Raw genomic sequence first — 26881 nt, forward strand, 5'->3', positions numbered from 1 at the left:
CTCCTGTCATTTACATAGATCTGTGTATATATAGCCCTTGGATTGTGGTTTTAAAAATTGAAGCAACTTGAGAATACCTACCCACTATGTCTAATAACCTACTATTCTGTAACTCCAAGAACGATTCTTCCTCATTGATCCAGACAAATCTAGGTAGTGGAGTCTTCTGTAGACCCCCAGCTGTTACAGTGAATGTGTTTGAAAGATGTGTGCAAATCTAGTTTTTGGAACTCAGAATCGTATTATAAATGCACTACAATGACTCCTTTCACTGTAACAGTACCTGGAAATTCTCAGGGCCACTGCTCCCTGGTAAGGTAAACAGATATGGAGAATCCAGTAAGGTGGAATTATGTGCACTAATCTCTCATACAAGTCACTTGGTATCTTTCTCACATTCAACGTTTTTTGGCTTTAATTGTTTTTCCTTCCCAGCATGAAAAATTGTGAAATCAACTCCAGCTGACTAGGTTTTCTTTCCATTTCAAATAATTATATGAAGCATTTAAATAAGTGCACCAAACCATATCTCAAATGGAACTGAGTATTCAAAACATATATTTTATGCCTTAAGTTTGTTGAGAATTTATTTGCATAAAAATCCCAGCTTTTTTCCACTGAGCCCACCACCTCGCTGGTAAGAACGGGTGGTGTGTCAAACGTGCTAATAACGACCCCGTGAGACAGATAATTAGATTCCGGAGGGACCTGGGGAAGCAGGGCCGAGAACACGGGTGGTGTGCAGACCCCAGAGGGGCAGGGGCACCTGAGCCTGTGGGTCTGAAAGACAAGAGTGGGGTGTGTTCAGATGTAGAATTCCTCCTCCACGTCGTTGTCCGTGCCTCCGGCCAGCACCGAGGGTGGCAGGACTCCTCTCCCAGTCTGCTGGGCGTCGGGAGCATCGTAAGGGAGTTCTGGGGGTGACTCTGGGAGCCAGGAGGTGTCGGAAGCTGGGGAAGTGGTGACAGCTGTGGCCGAGGAGCTGGAAGGCCCTTTGGTGAAAAGAGGGAGGGCAGCCCAGGAGGCCTCTGTGGTCACGCTGCCCCCAGCGGGCAGGGGCCCTTCTCTGGAAGCCCTGCGCTCTGACCAGAGGCTGCTGCATCTTTCGGAGGGGAGCAGTGTTTCCACGGGGCTGCAGAACCTGCTGGGTGCAGAATACGCAGAGACCACGGACAGGTCAGAGGAGGAGAGCCGCAGCCCCGTGTCCACGTCCGTCTCCTGGGCCCCCTCTAAGTCATCGATGGAGAGGAGGTGGCTGTGCCTCCGCTCCGATGCCCTCTGCCCCGGGCCATCTGTGTTTGCAAACCACGGTGGTTCAGCTGAGGAGGCCGGGGAGGGGTCTCCCGTGGGCAAACAAAACAAGGACTTGCTTCTCTGGAAAGACCAGGGGAGGCTGGGAGGGCTGCCGGCTGGTGTGGCAAAGTCCTGCGGCTGCCGGGTAGGCAGGCCTGTCTGGCCGAGCCCCAGGTCTGAAGTGTCCATCGGGGGCTGCGGGCCGCTGCCAGGGGTCCGGCTCTGTTCAGCGGCACTCGGAGAAGGCGTGGACCCAGCTTTCTGCTCTGAGGCGTGGTGAGCTCTGCTGGGTTTAGGGCACTTCCTGTGTACCCTCTGTGCCTGCAGGGGGAAGAGGGCATATCACATCAGTGCTGGATGGGCGGTCACCGGGGACGGGGATTCCGCTGTTTACAGAACGTGAGAGACATTTCCTGATGACAGCAAACTTCTGGCAATGTCTCGGCAATAAAGCATTACCAGAAATTCCATTCTCCAAATTCTAAAGCAAAGACAGAGGTAGCGGAGCTTGGGGGAATACAGATCAGACTTCTCAGTCTGAGCAGACATCTCCGAACCCAGGGGTAGGTGCCGTCCCTTGTCACGACAGGGAACGGTACGTCTTCCAGTGCACACGCAAGGAGGCTCAACAGATTAGCCACAAGCATGAGGCCTGGCTGAGCAGGAGAGGGGAGACAAGAATTACCATTCAATGCAAAAAGGTTGCTTGAAGGGTTTATCTCCCTCCAACCACAGCCCCACTGTTTGTAAATACGACTGACGTCAGCATGGAAGGATCAGGACTTGACTCCAGTGCACGCACGTGTGAACATCAGGACACAGCCTGGGGTGGCCTATGATTCAGGGCAGCACATCTTCAAAGAATGCAGGGCTATCAGGAAGTTGGCATTGATTTACTTGCTCTAAGGAAGTCCACAATACTCCTCTATTTTGCCTTTCAGAAACTGTATGGGAAAGGGGGCTGCTGACTACTGACTAACCCCAGGGACGCCCCACAGGGCTCGGACAAGCAGTCTCACCCTTTAACACTCCGCCCTGTCCTCCTAGTCTCCCCGACCTTCCCTGCAGCTCTGCAGGAAGCTGTTTCTGCTGCACAGAACTGGGGCTTCACTCCCGATGATCATGCCCCCCCGGGGCTGCTGCTCTCAGGTTCTCCCCCTGGTCTGGCTCACCGGGCCTGCAGGCCAAAGTCTGGATTACTTCCCAGATAATGGATCTGGGGACAGTGGGTCTGGCTCTGCTCTGTATAGGATTACCTGATTTATGAATCCCTGCAATAAGAGGGCTGAGTGCAGTTTACGATGAGGGGTATTTCCTGGCACCCAGCAGGCTACGAGACATTGGCTCTTCCCTGAACAGGCAAGTCCCCCACCTCCCTGTTAGGAGCCTGGTTTTCTCACAGCCACCTGGGAAATTGTATTCAATGCAATGCACACTTATTTGTACGTATTACAGGTAAAGGAGGAGAAACTACAATGAGAAGGACTGCCCTCAACCACGTGAAACTTATATCTCATTGACAGGATCGGAGACAAAAAGAACTCAGACAAGGGCGCGTGATGACAGGCACGATACTAGAGTGAAGAGGGAGAGGCTGTGCCTGCCCGCGGGAGCGCGGGAGTCTTCAGTTGGAGGTGGCCATGGAGACGGGCGGCTGTCGTCCTAGTGGGTGGCACGCGTGGAGAGGAGGCTGTGCTGGAGAGGGAGGCCAAGACAAACGGGCTGACTGTTGGCAGGTAAGCAAGGGAGTTGCAGGGGGCGGGGAGCAAGCAGCTCGGCTTGATTACAGACCAGGCGCCTGGAAAGCAGTGCTGTAGGTCAGCTCGAGGATGGAGTCTAGTATTTGTCAAGAAGACCCTGACCATGTGGGTAAGAAATCCACATACTTATCCTTCTGCTGGGGCCATGTTCACTCTTGATTATGTTTTTTTCTATAGGACCATTCCTTTCACTGATTTCTTAGATCTTTTTTGCCTAATTCCAGATATCTCTTAATCCTATAAACAGACGACTGACTCGTTGTTTTTCAGTCAACATTAACTGACAGTCTTTTAAGCTCCTCAACTGGTGTGTTTAAGCTTTGCCTGGGTTATAAAGGTGTGCTGAGGACTGGTCTCTGTCATCAGCAGCCTCTCGTACCACAGAAATATTATTGTCTCCTATGTACTCTGATGTGAAAAAGGTCTGGAGGACCAGGCACAGATAATTTTGAGTAAGACACGATCTTAGCCTCCCACAATTAACAATACAACGGTCAAGTGTAATAAAGCAAGCCACAATGATGAAGTGAGCGGCGATATAATGGGGGCGTTTAGGGCACCAAGGGGGGAGGGGTTGATTTTACAGAGGGGGTGAGGCAGCATGGGGAGAGGGTAGAAAAAGCTTGCCTTGAAGTCACGACTGGATAAAATCTTGGAAGTGGAAGAGGGGTTTGCCAACTGGAGCGCAGTGGGCGTGGCATGGAAAGGCACACAGGCGCAAAGACAGCCTGAGCAGAGGCTGGGGGCATGAACCGAAAGAAGAGGCGGGCCCTGAGAAGCGAGAGGAGCCTCGTCAGGGGCGTGCTGTTGTGTGCACAAGCTCCCTCTCCCTCTGTGTATTCTTTTCCAGATTCTTTTCCATTTTGGTTATGACAAGATACTGAATATAGTTCACTATGCTACACAGTAAATCCTTGTGGTTCATCTGTTTTATAGATGGTAGTGTGTATCTGCTAATCCCAAACTCCTAATTTATCCATCCCTCTTGCCTTTCCTCTTTGGTAACCATAAGGTGTTTTCTATGACAGTGAGTCTGTTTCTGTTTTGCAGGTAAGTTCATTTGTATCATATTTTAGATTCCACTCATAAGGGATAGCATATGATATTTGTCTTTCTCTGTCTGACTTAGTATGATAATCTCTAGGTTCATCAACGTTGCTGCAGATGGCATTATTTCATTCTTTTTTTATGGCTGAGTAATATTTCCATTGTATATATGTACCACATCTTCTTTATCCATTCATCTATCAATGGACACTTAGGTTGCTTCCACGTCTTGGCTATTGTAAATAATGCTGCCGTGAACGTTGGGGTGGATTAGTCTTTTCGAATGATGGTTTTCTCCAGATATATGCCCAGGAGTGCTGGATCATATGGTAGCTCTATTTTTAGTTTTTTAAGGAACCTCTGTACTGTTTTCCATAGTGGCTGCGCCAATTTACATTCCTGCTCATGGTATAGGAGGGTTCCCCTTTCTCCACACCCTCTCTAGCATTTATTATTTGTAGACTTTTTTTTTTTTTTTTTTTTGCTGTACGCGGGCCTCTCACTGTTGTGGCCTCTCCCGTTGCGGAGCACAGGCTCCGGACGCACAGGCTCAGCGGCCATGGCTCACGGGCCCAGCTGCTCCGCGGCATATGGGATCCTCCCAGACCGGGGCACGAACCCGTATCCCCTGCATCGGCAGGCGGACTCTCAACCACTGCGCCACCAGGGAGGCCCTATTTGTAGACTTTTTGATGATGGTTATCCTGACTGATATGAGGTGATACCTCAGTGTAGTTTTGATTTGCATTTCTCTAATAACTAGCAATGTTGAACATCTTTTCATGTGCGTGTTGGTCATCTGTATGTCTTCCGTGGAGAAATGTCTCTTTAGGTCTTCTGCCCATTTTTTTGATTGGGTTGTTCGTTCTTTTGTTATTGAGTTGTATGAGCTATTTGTATATTTTGGAGATTAATCCCTTGTTAGTTGCATCGTTTGCAAATATTTTCTCCCAGCCTGTGGGTTGTCTTTTCATTTTGTTTATGATTTCCTTTGCTGTGCAAAAGCTTATAAGTTTGATTAGGTCTCATTTGTTTACTTTTGCTTTTATTTCTATTGCCTTTGGAGACTGACCTAAGAAAACACTGGTATGATTTATGTCAGAGAACGTTTTGCCTATGTTCTCTTCTAGGTGTTTTATGGTGTCATGTGTTATATGTGTTATATTTAAGTCTTTAAGCCATTTTGGGTTTATTTTTTGGTATGGTGTGAGGGAGTTTACATGCAGCTGTCTAGCTTTCTCAACACCACTTACTTTTTTCCACTGTATATTCTTGCCTCCTTTGTCCAAGCCTAATTGATGGTAGGTGTGTGGGTTTATTTCCAGGGTCTCTATTCTGTTCCATTGATCCATATGTCTGTTTTTGCACCAATACCATGCTGTTTTGATTACTGTAGCTTTGTAGTATTGTCTGAAGTCTGGGAGGGTTACTGATCCGCTTCTTAATCCTCAGTCTCTAATTCTGTGTGTGGGGTGTGTGTTTGCCCCCGTGACCTGCTGTCTTCCTGCCCAACAGGCTCTGTACAGCATAATGAAATTCTCAAGCTGTACTGCTAAGGGTGGTTTAAGGAGCTGAAGGTCAAGAGCAGCAATTACGGAGATTTCTGATGGTCTAAATTGTAGATTCTTAAAGAATATGATGCAAAATGTTTTTAGTACAGGTTATAAGATATGGTTCTCGTAAAGATCACACTCCACAAGGCCATTCTACATGCATTTTATGTGCATGGGGACCTCACTGAGTATGGCAAGGAAGGTGCTGAGCCAAACCTGTTCCTCCTGGGGTATGACCCACTCCCCAGGGCTTGCTGCTCTGTGCTCCAGCATCCCCTGGACTCCCAACCCAGCCATTCTGACTCTGTGCTGTACTGCTCTGGTTAGTGATCCATCTTCTCTGCAAGGCTCTGTGCTTCACGAGGGAGATCTTGCTCAGCACATACCCTGACCAGTACCCGATACACAGCAGGAACTTAAGCATGAATGAAGAGTCACAGCTTTGGGATGGGGTAAGGAGTGGCCTCAGAAGGCCCATGTGTACCTGGGAGGTGTGACAGCTGAGTGGCTGTTGAAGAGACAAACCAGTTTTCTCAGTCATTTGAGTTCGGCTAAATAAGAGAGAAAATAAGTCATGAGGCTCTTTAGAGAAGGAAGTCCTCAGGTACAGAGGGTGCTTCCAGTGGGGGGACAGTGTATTAATTAAGATGTCTATCTTATTTTTCCCAAGGGCTGAGTCCCCTGGGTGCCCCAATAAGTATGTACCACCCTGTAACTTGCGTGTTCAGAGTCTTATTTGAGGGGCATGCTCTGGGTGAGCATGCTTGCACTCTGAATCTGCCTGAAAGAGGAAGCCTCTGTGAATACTGCTCCATGAGAAGCAGAAGGCCAAGGTTCCAACTTGAGAAACTGTTTGGAGACATCTGAAGCTTTCCACTCTCAGAGACAGAGCAGTGTTAAATTAGACTCAAAATCAGGAACAGCTAGCAGAGGACGAACCCTTGGTGGTTTCACAGAGATTTTCATCACTGTGCTCTTATTTTTTTTTACTGCATCGTGAAGGCAGGAGTCCAGATAAATCCTAATATCTGCTTTGAAGAGAGGTGGTACCCAGTGTTTTTCACTGGATGGGTGCTCACGTGCACCGTAGAGGTGCCTGCTGGGCAGGTGGGATTCCAGTTGGCACAGCATTGGCTGGTGATGATGCAGGATCCTGGGGTGGGGAGTTGGAGGAGGGTGGCTGCGAGGCTTCACAGCCCCTGCTCCCGGGGTCTGCCCAGGGCTACTATGCTGGTGGGATGTGCCTGCAGCAGATCTGGTGGTTTTCTCCAGCTCTGCCTGGAGGCAGAGAAGTCAGCTTCTAAAAGCAGGGTCTTGTCTGTCTGATGACAACTCACATATGCAAAGGATGGCCCTTCTTTTGGTGTCCTTCCCATGGCGATGGCTCTATTCCTGACCTTTCCTGTCTGCCTGTCTGACTTGACCAGGAACACTAGAATCTGAGAATGAACCATCAAAGATGTTTCGAGAAGCTCTTCTCCAGTGGACTTTTCCAGAGTTAAACAACACTCTGAAAAAGCCTCCTTCCCCGCCCCAGCTTTCGGCTCTCAGGGCTGCCCTCTGGAGCTTCTCCAATTGACAGCAGCAGTGTACCTTGAGGATGGCTTCCTTTGCTTCTCTTTGAAGCAGTGCAGGCTAGCTGGCTCACTGGAATCCAGTAGTTCCCTCTTTGCTGTTTATGGAACTTTTTCTAAGGAACACAGTAGCATTACATCAATGACTCTGTCTAAAGGCAACCAGCCAGGGAGATCTGGTTGTGTCCCTGAAATCACCAAAAAGCTGAAATGCAGTAAGTGACTCATGAGCTTCACATGGAACTTCGAGCCTGGGCAGTTTGCAATGGAAGGAGTAAAGAGGCCTTTTTCAAGGGTCAGGGTGTCTCAACAGACATATGGATAGAATCCCTAGGAAGGGTGATTCTGTCCCTGACCCAGTAAGCCTGTGCAGTGTCTCATGGGTCGATCATGGTCAGGGCATTTTCTCTCACCCTCACACCTCTTTCCAAGAAAGGTCATTTCCTCCTGTTCTGTCCTGGGTAGAAACACAACCAGTGTGGCACTGTCTGTTATGCAATAAGCCAGCAAAAGGCCTTTTAACCCAGGGACTAATAAGAATTAGGTGCAGTCTCAAGGAAATTGGGCAACGGGTTCACATGAGAAACCAGATTTTTGTTCTAAATAAAAGCATCATATTTTGCTTCTCCTTTCACTGGGTAGGTTTCATATACCCACTAAGAGGACTACCCCCAGAAAAAGCCTATGTTGTCTTCAAAAATTTTTTTTAATTTAATTAAAAATTTTATTGAAATATAATTGACATAACATATATTAGTCTCAGGTGTACAACATATTGATTCGTTATTTGTATATATTGTGAAATGATCACAATAAGTCTAGTTAATCCATTACCACACATAGTTATGTTTTTTTCTTGCAATGATAACTTTAAATCTACTCTCCCATCAACTTTCAATATACAAAACAGTATTGTTAACTATAGTCACCAAGCTGTACATTAAATCGCCAGATTTATTAATTCTATAATTGGAAGTTTGTACCTTTTGGCTTTTTTTTTTTTTTTTTTTTTTTGCTGCACTGTGCAGCATGTGGGATCTTAGTTCCCTGACCAGGGATCGAACCCTGGCCCACTGCAATCGAAGTGCAGAGTCTTAACCACTGGACCGCCAGGGAAGTCCTGGAAGTTTGTACCTTTTGATCACCCACCCATAACAACCCAATCTCTTCTCTGAATCTATGAGTTAGGTTTTTTGTTGTTGTGTTAATTTCACATATAAGTGTAATCATATGGTATCTGTCTTTCTCTGGCTTATTTTGCATAATGCCCTCAGGGTACATCCATGATGTCACAAATGACAGGATTCCATTCTTTTTTTATAGCTGAATAATATTCTACTCTGTGTGTGTGTGTGTGTTTGTGTATACACACACACCACATCTTCTCCATTCATCCATAGATGGACCCTTAGATTGCTTCCATGTCTAGACTATTGTAAATAATGCTACAGTCAACATGGAGAGTGCAAATATCTTTTCAAGTTAGTGTTTTCATTTCCTTCAGATAAACACATAGAATTAAAACTGCTGGATCATATGGTAGTTCTATTTTTATTTTTTCAGAAACATCCACACTGCTTTCCATAGTGGCCACACCAATTTACCTTCCTACCAACGGTGCACAAGGGTTCTCTTTTCTCCACATTCTCACCAAGACTTAATATTTCTTATCTGTTTGATAAAAGCCATTTAACAGTTATAAGGTGGTATCTAAACCACTTTGTGGTTTAGATTCTCATTTCCCTGATTATTAGTGATGTTGAATATCATTTCTTACCTGTTGGCCATCTGTATGTATTCTGTGCAACCATGTCTATTCAGACTTTCAGCCCACTTTTTAATCAAGTTGTTTGCTTTTTTACTATTGAGTTTTATGAATTCTTTATATATTTTTTAGATATTAACCCCTTATCAGATATATGATTTGCAAATATTTTCTTCCATTTGGTAGGTGGCCTTTTCATTTTGTTGATGGTTTCCTTTGCTGTACAAAAGATTTTTAGTTTGATGTAGTCCCACTTGTTTATTTTTTGCTTCTTTTGCCTTTGGTCTTAGTGATGATAATTTTGATTTGACACCAAAAACAATCTCAAGGAGCGTACCACCTATGTTTTCTTCTAGGAGTTTTATGGTTTCAAGTCTTATGTTCAAGTCTTTCATCCATTTTGAGTTGATTTTTGTATATGGTGTAAGCTTTCTGGTAGCATCTTTAGGATTCTCTACGTATAGTATCATGTCATCTGCAAACAGTGACAGCTTTACTTCTTCTTTTCCGACTTGGATTCTTTTTGTTTCTTTTTATTCTCTGATTGCTGTGGCTAAAACTTCCAAAACTATGTTGAATAATAGTGGTGAGAGTGGGCAACCTTGTCTTGTTCCTGATCTTAGTGGAAATGGTTTCAGTTTTTCACCATTGAGGACGATGTTGGCTGTGGGTTTGTCATATATGGCCTTTATTATGTTGAGGTAAGGTCCCTCTATGCCTACTTTCTGGAGGGTTTTTATCATAAATGGGTGTTGAATTTTGTCGAAAGCTTTTTCTGCATCTATTGAGATGATCATATGGCTTTTATCCTTCAGTTTGTTAATATGGTGTATCACATTGATTGATTTGCGTTTTTGAAGAATCCTTGCATTCCTGGGATAAACCCCACTTGATCATGGTGTATGATCCTTTTAATTTGCTGTTGGATTCTGCTTGCTAGTATTTTGTTGAGGATTTTTGCATCTATATTCATCAGTGATATTGGCCTGTAGTTTTCTTTCTTTGTGACATCTTTGTCTGGTTTTGGTATCAGGGTGATGGTGGCCTCACAGAATGACCTTGGGAGTATTCCTTCCCCTGCAATTTTTTGGAAGAGTTTCAGAAGGGTGGTTGTTAACTCTTCTCTAAATGTTTGATAGAATTCGTCTATGAAGTCATCTGGTCCTGGACTTTTGTTTGTTGGAAGACTTTTACCACAGTTTCAATTTCAGTACTTGTGATTGGTCTGTTCATATTTTCTATTTCTTCCTGGTTCAGTCTTGGAAGGTTGTACCCTTCTAGGAATTTGTCCATTTTATTGGCATATAGTTGCTTGTAGTAATCTCTTATGATCCTTTATATTTCTGTAGTGTCCATTGTAACTTCTTTTTCATTTCAAATTTTATTGATTTGAGTCCTCTCCCTTTTTTTCCTGATGGGTATGGCTAAAGGTTTATCAATATTGTTCATCTTCTCAAAGAAGCAGCTTTTAGTTTTATTGATCTTTGCTATTGTTTTCTTTATCTCTAATTCATTGATTTCTGCTCTGATCTTTATGATTTCTTTCCTTCTACTAATTTTGGGATTTGTTTGTTCTTCTTTCTCTAGTTGCTTTAGGTTTTTAAGGTTAGGTTGTTAGAGATTTTTCTTATTTCTTGAGGTAAGACTGTTTTGCTATAAACTCCCCTCTTACAACTGCTTTTGCTGCGTCCCATAGGTTTTGGATCATTGTGTTTTCGTTATCACTTGTCTCTAGGTATTTTCTGATTTCCTCTTTGATTTCTTCAGTGATCCACTGGTTATTTAGTAACATATTGTTTAGCCTCCATGTGTTTGTGTTTTTTGCAGTTTTTTCCCTGTAATTGATTTCTAATCTCATAGCATTGTGGTCGGAAAGGATGCTTGACATGATTTCAATTTTCTTAAATTTACTGAAGCTTGATTTCTGATCCAAGATGTGATCTATCCTGGGGAATGTTCTGTGTACACTTGAGAAGAAAGTGTATTCTGCTGCTTTGGGATGGACTGTCGTATAAATATCAATTAAGTCTATCTGGTCTAATGTGTCATTTAAGGCTTATGTTTCCTTATTAAATTTCTGTCTGGATGATCTGTCCATTGGTACAAGTGGGGTGTTAAAGTCCCCCACTATTATTGTATTACTGTCAATTTCTCCTTTTATGGCTGTTAGCATTTCCCTTATATATTGAGGTGCTCCTATGTTGGGTGCATATATATTTACAATTGTTATATCTTCTTCTTGGATTGATCCCTTGAACATTATGTAGTATCCTTCCTTATCTCTTGTAACAGTCTTTAAAGTCTATTTTGTCTGATATGAGTATTACTACTCCAGCTTTCTTTTGATTTCCATTTGCATGGAATATCTTTCTTCATCCCCTTACTTTGTCTGTATGTGTCCTTAGGTCTGAAGTGGGTCTCTTGTAGACAGCATATATACAGGTTTTGTTTTTGTATCCATTCAGCCAGTCTGTATCTTTTGGTTGGAGCACTTAATCCATTTACATTTAAGGTAATTATAAATATGTATTTTCCTATTGCCATTTTGTTAACTGTTTTGGGTTTGTTTTTTTAAACATGTTTATTGGAGTATAATTGCTTTACAGTGGTGTGTTAGTTTCTGCTTTATAACAAAATGAATCAGTTATACATATACATATATTCCTATATCTCTTCCCTTTTGCATCTCCCTCCCTCCCACGCTCCCTATCCCACCCCTCGAGGTGGTAACAAAGCACCAAGCTGATCTCCCTGTGCTATGCAGCTGCTTCCCACTAGCTACCTATTTTACATTTGGTAGTGTTTCTATGTCCGTGCCACTCTCTCACTTTGTCCCAGCTTACCCTTCCCCCTCCCCGTGTCCTCAAGTCCATTCTTTAGTAGGTCTGCATCTTTATTCCCGTCTTGCCCCTAAGTTCTTCATGACCTATTTTTTTCTTTTTTTAGATTCCATATATATGTGTTAGCATACAGTATCTGTTTTTTTCTTTCTGACTTACTTCACTCTGTATGAGACTCTAAATCCATCCACCTCACTACAAATAACTCAATTTTGTTTCTTTTTATGGCTGAGTAATATTCCATTGTATATATGTGCCACATCTTCTTTATCCATTCATCTGTTGATGGACACTTAGGTTGCTTCCATGTCCTGGCTATTGTAAATAGAGCTGCAATGAACACTGTGGTACATGACTCTTTTTGAATTATGGTTTTCTCAGGGTATATGCCCAGTAGTGGGATTGCTGGGTCATATGGTAGTTCTATTTTTAGTTTTTTAAGGAACCTCCATGCTGTTCTCCATAGTGGCTGTATCAATTTACATTCCCACCAACAGTGCAAGAGGGTTCCCTTTTCTCCACACCCTCTCCTGCATTTACTGTTGGTAGATTTTTTCATGATGGCCATTCTGGCTGGTGTGAGATATCATCTCATTGTAGTTTTGATTTCCATTTCTCTAATGATTAATGATGTTGAGCATTCTTTCATGTGTTTGTTGGTAATCTGTATATCTTCTTTGGAGAAATGTCTATTTAGGTCTTCTGCCCATTTTTGGATTGGGTTGTTTGTTTTTTTGATATTGAGCTGCATGAGCTGCTTGTAAATTTTGGAGATTAATCCTTTGTCAGTTGCTTCATTTGCAAATATTTTCTCCCACTCTGAGGGCTGTCTTTTCGTCTTGTTTATGGTTTCCTTTGCTGTGCAAAAGCTTTGAAGTTTCATTAGGTCCCATTTGCTTATTTTTGTTTTTATTTCCATTTCTCTAGGAGGTGGGTCAAAAACGATCTTGCTGTGATTTATGTCATGGAGTGTTCTGCCTATGTTTTCCTCTAAGAGTTTGATAGTGTCTGGCCTTACACTTAGGTCTTTAATCCATTTTGAGTTTATTTTTGTGTATGGTGTTAGGGAGTGTTCTAATTTCATTCTTTTACATGTAGCTGTCCAGTTTTCCCAGCACCACTTACTGAAGAGGCTGCATTCCTATACACTAATGATGTAGAATCTGAAAATGAAATTAAGAAAACACTCCCATTTACCATTGCAACAAAAAGAATAAAATATCTAGGAATAAACCTACCTAAGGAGACAAAAGACCTGTATGCAGAAAATTATAAGACACTGATGAAAGAAATTAAAGATGATACAAATAGATGGAGAGATATACCATGTTCTTGGATTGGAAGAATCAACATTGTGAAAATCACTATACTACCCAAAGCAATCTACAGATTCAATGCATTCCCTATTCACAGAACTACAACAAAAAATTTCACAATTTATATGGAAACACAAAAGACCCAGAATAGCCAAAGCAATCTTGAGAAAGAAAAACGGAGCTAGAGGAATCAGGCTCCCTGACTTCAGACTATACTACAAAGGTACAGTAATCAAGACAGTATGGTACTGGCACAAAAACAGAAATATAGATCATTGGGTTTGTTTTTGTAGGTCGTTTTTCTTCCCTTCCTCTTTTGTTCTCTTCTCTTGTGTTTCCTGCCTAGAAAAGTTCCTTTAGCATTTGTTGTAAAGCTGGTTTGGTGGTGCTGAATTATCTTAGCTTTTGCTTGTCTGTAAAGTTTTGATTTCTTTGCTGAATCTGAATGAGAGCCTTGCTGGGTAGAGTAGTCTTGGTTGCAGGTTTTTCCCTTTCATCACTTAAAATATATCATACCACTCCCTTCTGGCCTGCAGAATTTCTGCTGAAAAATCAGCTGATAACCTTATGGGGATTCCCTTGTATTTGTTGCTTTTCCCTTGCTGCTTTTAATATTTTTCTTTGTGTTTAATTTTTGTTAGTTTGATTAATATGTGTTTTGGCATTTTCCTCCTTGGGTTTATCTTATATGGGACTCTGCACTTTCTAGACTTGGGTGACTATTTCCTTTCCCATGTTAGGGAAGTTTTCAACTATAATCTCTTCAAATATTTTCTCAGACGCTTTTTTTTTCTCTTCTTCTTCTGGGACCCCTATAATTCAAATGTTGGTGCATTTAATGTTGTCCCAGAAGTCTGAGAGACTGTCCTCTTTTCATTCTTCATTCTGTTCCGTGGCAGGGATTTCCACCATTCTGTCTTCTAGGTCACTTATCCATTCTTCTGCGTCAGTTATTCTGCTGTTGATTCCTTCTAGTATATTTTTCATTTCAATTATTGTATTGTTCATCTCTGTTTGTTTGTTCTTCAGTTCTTCTAGGTCTTTGTTAAACGTTTCTTGTTTCTTCTTGATCTGCACCTCAATTCTTTTTCTGAAATCTTGGATCATCTTTACTATCATTACTCTGAATTCTTTTTCAGGTAGATTGCCTTCTCTTCATTTAGTTGTTCTTGTAGGTTTTTATCTTGCTCCTTTGCCTGCAACGTATTTCTTTGTCTTTTCATTTTGTCAGACTGTGTTTGTGGTTATCTTTCCACAGGCTGCAGGATTGTAATTCCTTGTTTCTGGTGTCTGACCCCTGGTGGGTGAGGCTGGTTCAGAGGCTTTGCCATTATCCCCTTGACAGGGGGTTTGATTGGTGTTGTGGTGACCAGAGCCTGCACTGGATATTGAGCGGGGACCCCCCTTTGCTCTGTGGTTGTCACTGCCCTGTCAGGGGCAGGGTCTGCTCCCTAGTTGTTGGAGTAGGGGCCCCCAGATCTGTTTCTTAGCTGTGTTTCTGATCTGCAGTGTGAGGTAGGTGGGACTGGAGCACTCCCACTGGGAGACAAGCCACTGAGTACTCCTGCTCTGGAGCTGTTCACCTGTGAATGTGCTCTGTTGTGTGCCCCCTTTTGCCCATTGTGCGGACTCACAAAGTACACTGTTGTTGCCACTGCTCTCAGTCTGCCCTTAACTGTGGGGATGCTGGCAACTGGCCCTGATGACTCAGGTGTTTTCAGCAGATCACTGGCACAGATACACTGAGGTCAGGTCCCAGGACTGCAGTAGTCATGCACCTAGACCCACTGTGGGAGCTATAGGGGCAGCTCAGTCTCTGGCCTGGACCAACTCCCACATGTATGTGCCCACAAAGCCCACAGCTGCTGAAGCCAGACCCATCCCAGCTGCAGGAGAGCTTGCTGTCCTTTCAGATGTTTCACAGGCACGGAATTTAGGAAGCTGCCAGCAGAGATGTAACTCCGTGGTTCACGCAGCCTTGAAGAGTGATTTCAGCTCTTCTTCCTTAGTCACACGGCCCCTGGGGCTCAGGTGTGGTTTCATCCCCACCTGTGCATATGTTCTTCCCACTGGAGTCTGCTCCAGAGGTTGCCGGAGCACATGAGCCTATCAGGCAGGAAGGAGCCTAGGCAGTGATTGGGGCGAGCAGGCTGCCTAGGTGGGAGGGTGCTAGGGTAGGGACTAGAACATGCAAGCCCATCAGGTGGCAAGCAGGGTGAGCGGGTCACCCCGGCGTGCAGGGGTGGTGCAGGGGAGGCGATGGCAGGGGCGTGTGAGCTGGCTCTGGTGGAGCCCTCCCTAGTGCCCATGGAGGCAGGGGCTGGTGTGTGAGGAGAGAGGGTGTGATGGTGGCCCTGCCCTTTGCATGTCACTCAACCATGGTGCTTCTCTGTTGTGGTGGTCCGGGCTTCCTCCACGAGCATTCCCAGTTGCGGAGCTCCTCACTCCTGTCCCCACAGGCTGTCTCCTTAGAGCCAATAATGGTCTCCCCCCGGGTCTGCTCTCCAAACCCCACATTCCACCACCCAGCCCCCATGTGTACCGACAGACACCTGTCTCAGGCTGGGGCATGCAGGACTGTGGCATGGACCATCTGTGTAGGTCTCACTCTGTCCTGCCTGTCACAGACCAGTTGCTGGGCTCTCCTCCAAGCCCCTGAGGCTCCCTTCTGTCCCAGCTGATCTCCCAGGTGGTGAGGGGGCTTCCCCAGATGCGGGAACCTCTCCTTCAGCTTCCTGCCAGGGGTGCAGGTTGCATCCTGTTTCCTCTCCTCTTCCTTTTACCTTATTTCTTTCGTCCTACCTGGTTATATGGGGATCTTTCTTGTCCTTTTAGGTGTCTGAGGTCCTCTGCTAGTGTTCAGCAAGTGCTCTGTGAGAATTGTTCCATTTGTAGGTGTATTCTTGATGTGTTTGTAGGGAGAGATGAACTCCACGTCCTCCTACTCCCTCTCCATCTTGGAAAGCTCCCCCCAACTCTTTTTTTTTCTTTTTTCTTTTGTCCTGCCTGGTTATGTGGAGGTTTTCTTGGACTTTTGGAAGTCTGAGGTCTTCTGCCAGCGTTCAGTAGATGTTCTGTGTGAATCATTCCACTTGTAGGTGTTTTCTAATGTATTTGTGGGAGGAGGTAAGCTCCACATCCTACTCATCTGCCATCTGGGTTCCTCCCTCCAAAGTCTTACAGTTTTCAATGTATATATCATTGATCTTCTTGGATAAATTTATTCCTATGTATTTTAGTCTTTTGATGCAATTGTAAATGGTGTTTTTTAAAATTTCTTTTTCTGATAGTTTGCTATTAGTGTATAGAAACAAAACAGATTTTTAATATATTGATTTTTATATCCTTCAACTTCACTGAATTTATTAGTTCAAATAGTTTTCTAGCACAGACTTTTGGATTTTCTCTGTATAATAGCATTTCATCTGCACACAGTGACAGTTTTACTCCTTTTTTGAAAAAAACACAACATGATTATATTTTAATACAAAACCAAAATATAAAACACCATAGTAAATTGATGGCATTTCATTTGCACTGCATGACAAATGGTTAACATCCTTAGTCATAAATGAGTTCTTACAATACTTCCATCTTTCTGACTTGGATGGCTTTTATAACTTTTTCTTGCCTAACTGCCCTGGCTAGAACTTGCAATACTACATAGAATAAAAGTGGTGAGAGTTGGAATCCTTGTCTTGTTTCTCATCATAAAGGTAAAGCTTTCAGCTTTTCACCACTGAGTACGATGTTAGCTGTCGGCCTGTCATATGTGGCTTTTATCATGTTGAGGTATGTTCCGTTATATCCAATATGTTGAAAGTTTTTTTCATAAATGAGTGTTGAATTTTGTCAAATGCTTTTTCTGCATCTATTGAGATAAGATTATGATTTTTATCTTTCATTTTGATAATGTGGTGTATCACACCAATTGATTTGCAGATGTCAAACCATCCTTGCATCCATGGAATAAATCCCACTTGAACATGGTGTACAATCCTTTTATGTATTGTTGAATTAATTTGTTAATATTTTGTTAAGGATTTTTGCATCTATGTTCATCAGGGATATTGACCTGTAGTTTTCTTTTCTTATGGCATCCTTGTCTGGATTTGGTTTCAGGGTAATGCTGACCTTGCAAAATGAGTTTGGAAGTGTTCCCCCCTCTTCTGTTTTTTTTGATAGAGTTTGGGAAGGATTGGCATTAATTTTTTCTTTAAATGTTTGGTAGAATTCACTAGTGAAGCCATCTGACCTGGAGTTTTGTTGGGAGACTATTGATTACTAATTCAGTCTCCTTACTAGTAATCATTCTGTTCAGATTTTCTATTTGTTCAGTGATTCTGTCTTTGTAGGTTGTATGTTCCTAGGAATTTATCCATTTCTTCTAGGCTGTTCAATTTGTTGACACCTAATTGTTCATAGTTGTCCTTTATGATCCTTTGTATTTATGTGTTATCCATTTTAATCTTTCCTCTTTCATTTCTGACTTGAGTCCTCTCCTTTTCTTGATGAGTCTAGCTAAAGGTCTGTCAATTTTGTTGGCTCTTAGTTTTGTTGATCTTTTCTATTTTTTGTCTCTATTTCATTTATTTCCACTGTGATCTGTTATCTCCATCCTTCCACTAAATTTGAGCTTCTTTGTTCTTTTTCTAGTTACTTGAGGTATAGAGATAGGTTGAGATCTTTTTTGTTTCTTGATGTAGGCATTTATCACTATGAACTCCCCTCTATAGCAAGAACTTCTCTTGTTATATCCCATAAGTTTGGTATGTTGCATTTCTATTTTTATTTGTCTCAAAGTATTTGTTTTTTAATTTCTTCTTTGACCCATTGGTTGTTCAGTAGCGTGTTGTTTAGTCTTCATATACTTGTGAATTGTCCAGTTTTGTTCTGGTAATTAACTTCAGGTTTCTAACATTGTGGTTGGAAAAGACAGTTGATGTATTTTTAGTCATCTTAAACTTATTAAGACTTATTTTGTGGCCTAACATATGATCTATCCTGGAGAATATTCATGTGTGCTTGAGAAGAATATATATTCTGTTGCTTTTGGATGGAATGTTCTGTATATATCTGATAAGTTCTCTGGTCTGACATGTCATTATAGCTAATGTTTCCTTATTGATTTTCTGTCTGAATGATCAATCCATTGGTGAACGTGGAGTATTAAAGTCCTATTAATACTGTATGGTTGTCTATTTCTTTATGTTTGTTAGTATTTGCTTTATATATTTAGGTGCTCCTATGTTGGGTGCATAGCTATTTTCAAATGTTATATCCTTTTGTTCGATTAATCCTTTTATCATTACAAAATGACCTTGTCTCTAATTAGTCCTTTTCTTAAAGTCTATTTTGTCTGATATAAGTATACCTACCCCAGCTTTCTTTTGTCTTTTATTTGCATGGAATATCTTTTGCCATCCCTTCACTTTCAAACTATGTGTGTTCCTACATCTGAAGTATCTTGTAGGCAGCATATAGATGTATCTTGTTTTTTTAATCTGCTTAGCCACTTTATGTCTTTTGATTGGAGCATTCAGTTCATGTACATTTAAAGTGATTATTAATAGGTATGTACTTATTGCCATTCTGTTCATTGTTTTCTGGCTGTTTTGTAATTCCTCCTTCTTTTCTTGCTCTCTTCCTTTGTAATTTGATAATTTCCTGCATTAGCATGCTTAGATTACCTTCTCTTTATATTTTGTGTATGTACTATGGGTTTTTGCTTTGGGGTACCATGAGGCTTACAAAAAATAACTTATATTTATAACAGTCTATTTTAAATTGGTAACAACTTAAGTTTGAAAGCTCTACATTTTCACATTTTGATGTCACAGTTTACACATTTTTATCTTGTGTATCCATCAGCAAATTATTGTAGTTACATTTATTTTTACCACTTTTGTCTTTTAACTGTTATGCTAGCTTTATAAGTGATTAACCCATCACCTTTACAACATTAGATTATACTGAATTTTACTATAAATTTACCTTTACCAGTAAGATTTATACTTTAATGTTTTTCTGTTACTAATTAGCATCCTTTTGTTTCAGCTTTAAAAAGTACCTTTAATATTTCTTGTAAGGCCAGTCCTGTGATGTTGAACTCCTTTAGCTTTTGATCATCTGGAAGACCCTTTATCTCTCCTGTATTTCTCCCCCCTCCCCAGTTTTATTGAGATATAATTGACATACATTACGATATACGTTTAAGGTGTATAGCAAAATGATTTGACTTAACAAACATCAACTCAATTCTGAAGGACAGCTTTGTCGTTAGCATACTCTTGGTTTGCAGTTTTTTCTTTCAGCACTTTAAAAATATCATGCTACTTCCTTCTGGCCTGCAAAGTTTCTCCTGAAAAAATCTGCTGATAGTCTTATGAGGGTTCCCTTGTATGTAAATTGTTTTTCTCTTGCTGATTTTGATTCTCTCCTTGTATTTAAATTTGATACTTTAACTACATGTAATATGTCTTAGTGTGGGTCTCTTTGGGTTTATCTTATTTGGAATTCTTGGATCTGGATGTCTGTTTCTTTCCCCAGGATAGGAATATTTTCAGCTATTATCTAAAATGAGTTTTCTGCCCATTTCTCTCTCTCTCCTCTTTCTGGGACCCTTATAATGCAAATGTTGGTCTGCTTGATGGTGTCCCTTAATCTATATTCACTCTTTTTCATTTTTTTTCTTTCTCTAATTTGATGAATTCCAGTACCTTGTCTTCAAGTTTACTAACCATTTCTTTTGCTTCCTCTAGTCTGTTGTTAAACCCCTCTAGTATATTTTTCACATCAGTTATTATATTCTTCAGCTCTGTGACTTCCATTGGTACTTTCTTATATTTTCTATCTTTTGTTGAAGTTCTCACTTTGTTCATCAAATGTTCTCCTGAACTCGTGAGCATCTTTAGGACCATTATTTTGAACTCTTCATCAGGTAAATTACTTATCTGTATTTCACTAAGGTTTTTTTCTGAGATTTTATCCTGTTCTTCCATTTGGAATATATTCTTCTGTTTCTTTGACTTTCCGTGTTGGTATGTATGCACTAGAGAAATCAGCCACCTCTCCCAGTCTGAAGTAGTGGCCTCATGTAATAGATAAAATTATTGTTCAACCCTGCCCTAGTTGGTTCTCTCTCAAACCTTTGTGTTTGTTTAAGCAGGCTACTTTATTCTTAGTGGCTCCAAGAAGGGAGGGTGTTCCTAGATCTGTCAGTGTCCCAGAGAGGAGAATCTGTCTTCTCCCTCTGTGCCGAGCCTTGGGGTGATAGCCAGTTAAGAACTGTTTCTTTGTTTGCTACTCTGCCCATTGAACCTGTGAACACAAGCCTCACTGGCTGCAAGAGCCAGTCTGTCAAAGGATGTGTCCTCAGGGTGGCAGCCACAAAAGGTGGGTCACCAGATATTTACACAAGCTCCTTTCTCAGAGACACTGGCGACTTGGGGCTGGAAGATGGAAAGCATGAAGATGATACTTGCCAGCTTCCCTGGTCTCTGGAGAGAATTGTAGTCACCCTGTGTGTGTGTGTTAATTAGAAAGAAGCCTGGCCCACAGGCCACAGCTATGAAGATAAGAGGCTTCTTGTATAGAAGGATTGGGACTTTCAAGTCTGTTGCTACTCTGCTGTACCCTGGGGTTAGGTGGTTATGAAGTCTTCTCTATTTGTTACAATCCTGTGGTACCTGTGAGTGTAAGCCCTGCTGTCCACCAGAGCCAGGTGATCAAGGGGTGTCCCCTGGGTGGCAGCTGCAAAAAGCAGGACATGAGAGGAGTACACAAGCTCCTTTCTGGGAGATACCAGCAGCTTGGAGCAAGGGAGACTGTAAAGATGGCACCTGCTCGCCTCTGTTTTGGAGAGAGTTTCAGTAAGTCCCTGGAAATGTATTAAATTAGATGCCTCCCCTCAGGCTCAAGCTTCAAGATAAGCAAGTTGGCCTCTTTAACAGAAAGACTGGGTACGTTTTAGTTGGCTGCCTCTGCTCTGGGCCCTGGGGTGAGTGATTCTACCTAAGCCCTTCAAAAACTTTCCCAGATCACTATCAATCACCTTCTGGGTCTCAAGGAAACAAGCCCCAATGGCTTCCAAAGCTAGATGTTCTCAAAGTTAGAGGTAATTGTCTCTCAGGTGCAGGCCTTAAAAGTTGGGGTTCAAAGCCTTTGCTCCTCAGGGAGAGGCTTGAAGTTGTGAGAGCCCTCCAGATTGTGGGTCACCATGCCAGGGTTCATGGTGATACTGTGTCTCAGCCTCTCCTACCTAATGTGTAGGAATTGCTCAGATAGTTTTAGAAGAAACTGTTCCATATCTAGCTGTAGACTTGGTGTGAGTTCAGGATCCTCCTATGTCACCCTCCTGAACTGGAATGCTGGGGTTCTTTTTTGAATGGTTAGTAGAAAGAGAGGAGGACTTATGGGAAAAAAGGCAAGATTCACTCTAAAAGTAATCAAAGCCTGGGTACATTTTGTCAAGTGAGTGACATTTCTAGGTTGGAAGTTTGAAAATTTTCAAAGAGATTCTAAGCCACATAGGATGGTGGTTTAAGCAAATCTTTGCTGAACAGTTATTTGTCCATTCTTTTCCTCTCTGCCACTATGGAATTGTAAGACTTTCTGAAGAATTATCAGAGCAACATACTAATTCCATTCCTCATAGAATGAAAGACAGGATAATGCAGAATATAAGAAGAGTACTTATTCTCCAGAATTGGCAAAATGGCATCAAAGTGACAACTATCCACCTGGACTGTCTTCCTACCAACAGTTATATAGCTCCCCCCACACCTCTCTGAATGACCTTTCTAAATACAAACGTGACCATGTTTCTGGGCAGAAAAGACTAACTAGCAAGCTCTACAAGACCCTGTCTACTCCTTCAGGCCTTGTGTCTTTCTGGAATTGCAACCTATACAATCCAGACACTTGGAACTGCCATCATTCCCAAACAACCAAGCAAACCAGATTGGCTTATATCTCCATGACTGACTTCATGCTGCTCCTGATGCCTGTCTGCCTAGAGACACCTGCTCATCTTCAGAGACCAAGCCTAACCTGATGCTGTGAAGCCTTATCTGACCACTTACTCTCCTTTGTTAACAAAATGCACTCATTTCTCTTGGGCATATAACTAGGAGTGGAATTGTTGGGGCATAGGGTGAGCAGTTTTTAGTTTTAGTAGGTACTTCCAAACAAATTTCCAAACTGATTGCATCAAAATGTGTAATTCTACCAGGAATTTATAAGTATTCCAGTTGCTTCACATCCTTGCCAACATTTATTGTTAGCATTCTTTTTAATTTTAATCGTTCTGATAGGTAACGGTGTTTCATCATGCTATTAATTGGCATTTGCCAGATGACTAATGATATTATCTTTTTATTGGCTGTTTGAATACCCTCTTTAGTGAAGCACCTGCTCTTTGTATATATTTTGGATTCTTTTCGTGGATGTAATGTATTGTAAATATCATTATCCAGTCTGTGGCTTGCCATCTTACTCTCTTTCTTGGTGTCTTTTGATGAACAGAAGTTCTTATTTTTTAATAAAGTTATTTATCTTTTTTTTTCTTTTAAGACTAGTAATATTTGCTATTCCACCCAGCAGCCATTCTGAACCAGAGGGTGGAGGACAGAATGAAAAGAAGCTTGGATCCCTGAGGACTGTGGGCTGCCATACATAGGAAGAGAAGTAAGCATCTATTGTTATTAAGCCTCTGTCTTTCTCAGTTGAACCTGAGCTTACATATCACCACAACAAACATTCTGCACAGAAGTACATTTACATATTTAAAAGAAGTACATTTACATATTTAAAGGAACTGGCTTTAACTGTAAAATTTTTACTTGGTGCTTTAAGGTATTTAGGAGCTGGGTCGATTGACCTCTAGCACCTGTACTTATATAAGTATTTTAAAAAATAATCATATTTGCACATAACAGGCACTCAAATTCATACTGAAGAAATACATGTGAGATAAAAATACATATCTTCTAAGATCGCTTATGATCAAGGGAATTTTAAGGTGCTTATATATGTATAAATATACATATATATTATAAGTCATAAATACCAACAGTTATTATGTGGCTTTGATGGAAAAAAAATGAGGACTTCAGTATTACTGGAGAGCAGTAGCAATATCTAACAATGAAAACATTTTAAGTCAAGAAGTATTTGAGGGGCTGCCTCAGGGACCAGCTTTGTTTAACATCAGCTCTTGGGAAAATGTGGCAAGCATCACAGAAGATACTAAATAGAGGGAGTGTGAACACCTAGAACTGCTAGGACACAATCAGACTGCTGATCTGATATATATTAAAAAGCTATCCATTTAAGAAGGAACAAGAGAGAAAATCAAGGTCATAGATCTCAGGATTAGGAGCTGAGGCTGACAGATCAAATGACAGAATCTGTAAAACTGAAAAGACGACTCAGAAAAAGAACAAACATATCTTGCCCAAATGCAAAGCTTTCTCTTTGTATAACTTCTGCATGTTCCCTGAATATTTATTTTTCAGTATGATTTATGAATTACCCTGCTGTTGGCTGTAAAACACGAGGTAGACTGATTTTATATCAACAAAGGATCATCAGAATTTAAGTATCACTGATGTAAGGATTTTCAAAAGAGAAATATTCCTTACCACAGTTCCATGAGCAGATCCTAAAAGTAGCTGACTGAAATGATTAACAGCAGCTTAAGCAAGACTCCCATTTTTGAAATTAGAATGAAAAAGAGTGAAGAAAGCATACATGAACTATGTGGGACATGATCAAAAGAAACAATATCCTCACTTTGCGAGTCCCAGAGGAGAAGGGATAAAGGGACAGAAATCTTATTCAAAGAAATATTGGCTGAAAACTTCCCAAATCTGGGGAGAGATACAGCCATCCAGGTATGGGAAGCTTAGAGATCCCACCCAAAGAGATCCTCACTGAGACACATTATAATCAATCTCTCAAAAATCAAAGTCAGAAAGAAAATCACATACAGAGAATTCTGATAAGGCTTTACCTTTCTCAGCAGAAACCTTACAGGCCAGGAGACAGTGGGATGATACATTCAAAGCACATAAACAACAACAAAACTCATCCAAGGATATCTTACCCAACAAAAGCATGAAGGAATTTAATCACCACTAGACCTGCCCTACAAGAAATGCTAAAGGAAGTTCTTCAAACTGAAACAAATTAGTAGCATGAAAACATATTGAAATATAAAATTTACTGGTAAAGGTGAATATATATAGTCAAATTCAAAGAACTCTAATACTTCAATGGTGGTGTGTAAATCACTTTGAAATCTAGCATATAGGTTAAAGACAACAGTGTTGAAAATAACTATAGCTGTAATATTATGTTAATATAGTATTTATAAATACATAAATGTATAATATATAAATATATAAAAATATGTAAATTGGGACATCAACATAAATCTGAGGGGGCAGGTAATTGGGTAGAACTTTCTTATGTAATTGAAGTTATCATAGATGATTATAACATATTATGAAAGCCTCATTGTAATAACCACAGACCAAAACTAGATAACAGATAAAGAGAAAAGCAAACTACTACAAAAAAATCAACTCAAAAAGACAGACAGCAAGAGGAACTAAGGAATGACAAAACTATCAGAAAGCAATTAACATACTGGCAACAGTAAGTCCTTAGCTATCAATAATTAATGTAAATGGGCTAAATTCTCCAATTAAAAGACACAGATGGGCTGAATGGATTAAAAATAAGACCTGACTATATGCTGCCTACAAGAGACTCACTTAAGCATTATGGATATTCACGAACAGAATGTGAAGGGATGGAAAAAGATATTTCAAGCAAATAGAAACCAAAAGAAAGCAGGGGTGGTTATATTTATATCAGACAAAATAGATGTTAAATCAAAAACTGTAACACAAGACAAAGTCATTATACAAAGATAAAGGGGCAATTCATCAGATATATTAATTGTAAACACGTACGCACCCAATATTAGAGCATCTAAAAATATTAAACAATTATTAACAGACCTGAAGGGAAAAATAGCAATGCAATAATAGTAGGGGACCTCAATACACCACTTTAAACAATGGACAGATCACCCAGGCAGAAAGTCAAGAAGGAAATAGTGGATGTGAGTGATGCTTTTGAACAAATGCACCTACAGACACATATAGAATATTCCATCCAACAGCAGCAGAATACACATTCATCTCAAGTGCACACAAAACATTCTCCAGAATACATCACATGAGCAGTCAAAAACCACATCTTAGCAAATTTAAGAAAGCTGAAATCATACCAGGTATCTTTTCCAACCACAATGGTATGAAACTAGAAATCAATACCAGGAGGAAAGCTGAAAAATTCACAAATATGTGGGGATTAAATAACATACTCATAAAAAACCAATGGGTCTAAGAAGAAATCAAAAGCAAAATAAAAAATATCCTGAAACAAATGAAAGCACAGCATATCAAAACCCATGGGATGCTGCAAAGGCAGTTAAGAGGGAAGTTTATAGTGACAAACATCTCAAACAACCTTCTTTACACCTCAAAGAACTAGAAAGGGAAGAAGACACTGAGCCCAAATTTAACAGAAGGAAGGGAATAACAAAGAGCAGTAATAAAGGAAATAGAGACTGAAAAGATAATAGAAGAGATCAATGAAACTAAGAGCTGTTTTTTTAAAAGATAAATAAAATTGGCAACCTTTAGCTAGACTCATCAAGAAAAAAAAGAGTAGACTCAAAGTCAGAAATGAAGAATTGATGCTAAAATGGGTATCACAGAAACAGAGACTACTAAGAAAAATTATATACAAATTGGACAACCTAGAAGAAATGGATAAATTCCTTTGAAACCTATAATCTACCAAGACTGAATCATGAACAAAGAGAAAAAATTTGAACAGACTGATTACTAGTAAGGAGACTGAATTAGTAATCAAAAACCTCCCAACAAACAAAAGTCTAGGATCAATCAGATGGCTTCACTGGTGAATTCTACCAAATATTTAAGGAATAACTAATGCCAATCCTTCTTAAACTCTTCCAGAAAAATAGAAGGGGAGGGAACACTTCCAAACTCATTTTATGAGGTCAGCATAACCCTGACACCAAAACCAGGCAAGAGCACTAGAATAAAAGAAAATTGCAGGCCAATAGCCCTGATGAACATAGATGGATAATTCCTCAACAAAATATTAGCAAATCAAATTCAGGACATTAAAAGTGGCAAACAGCATGATCAAGTGGGCTTTATTCCAGGGATGCAAGAATGGTTTAACATGACTCTTTTTGTATTATGGGTTTCTCAGGGTGCATGCCCAGTAGTGGGATTGCTGGGTCATATGGTAGTTCTATTTTTAGTTTTTTAAGGAACTTTCATACTGTTCTCCATAGTGGCTGTATCAACTTACATTCCCACCAACAGTACAAGAGGGTTCCCTTTTCTCCACACCCACTCTAGCATTTATTGTTTGTAGATTTTTTGATGATGGCCATTCTGACTGGTGTGAGGTGATACCTCATTGTAGTTTTGATTTGATTTGCATTTCTCTAATGATTCATTCAAAAAGAGTCATGTACCACAATGTTCACTGCAGCTCTATTTACAATAGCCAGGACATGGAAGCAACCTCAGTGTCCATCGACAGATGAATGGATAAAGAAGATGTGGCACATATATACAATGGAATATTACTCAGCCATAAAAAGAAATGAAATTGAG

General features: G+C 40.9%; 1 protein-coding gene and 1 long non-coding RNA gene across 2 annotated transcripts in view; one reads left to right on the top strand and one right to left on the bottom strand.

Moving 5' to 3' along the window:
* Positions 1-569: 569 nt before the first annotated feature.
* FAM124A (family with sequence similarity 124 member A) overlaps positions 570-26881 on the bottom strand; it is a 107952-nt gene continuing 81640 nt past the window's right edge. Inside the window, exon 4 of the mRNA XM_082602060.1 lies at positions 570-1614. Coding sequence (XP_082458186.1) covers positions 805-1614 — 810 coding nt within the window. The 3' untranslated portion in view covers positions 570-804. The remainder of the gene's footprint in view (positions 1615-26881) is intronic.
* The window catches only part of LOC309792428, an 81866-nt gene continuing 57824 nt past the window's right edge, over positions 2840-26881 (top strand). The window contains exons 1-2 of the long non-coding RNA XR_014291715.1: positions 2840-3029; positions 22749-22835. This is a non-coding gene — a long non-coding RNA (uncharacterized lncRNA). The remainder of the gene's footprint in view (positions 3030-22748; positions 22836-26881) is intronic.

This window comes from Mesoplodon mirus (assembly GCF_964341445.2).
Source record: "Mesoplodon mirus genome assembly, chromosome: 17".
Lineage (NCBI taxonomy): Eukaryota > Metazoa > Chordata > Mammalia > Artiodactyla > Ziphiidae > Mesoplodon > Mesoplodon mirus.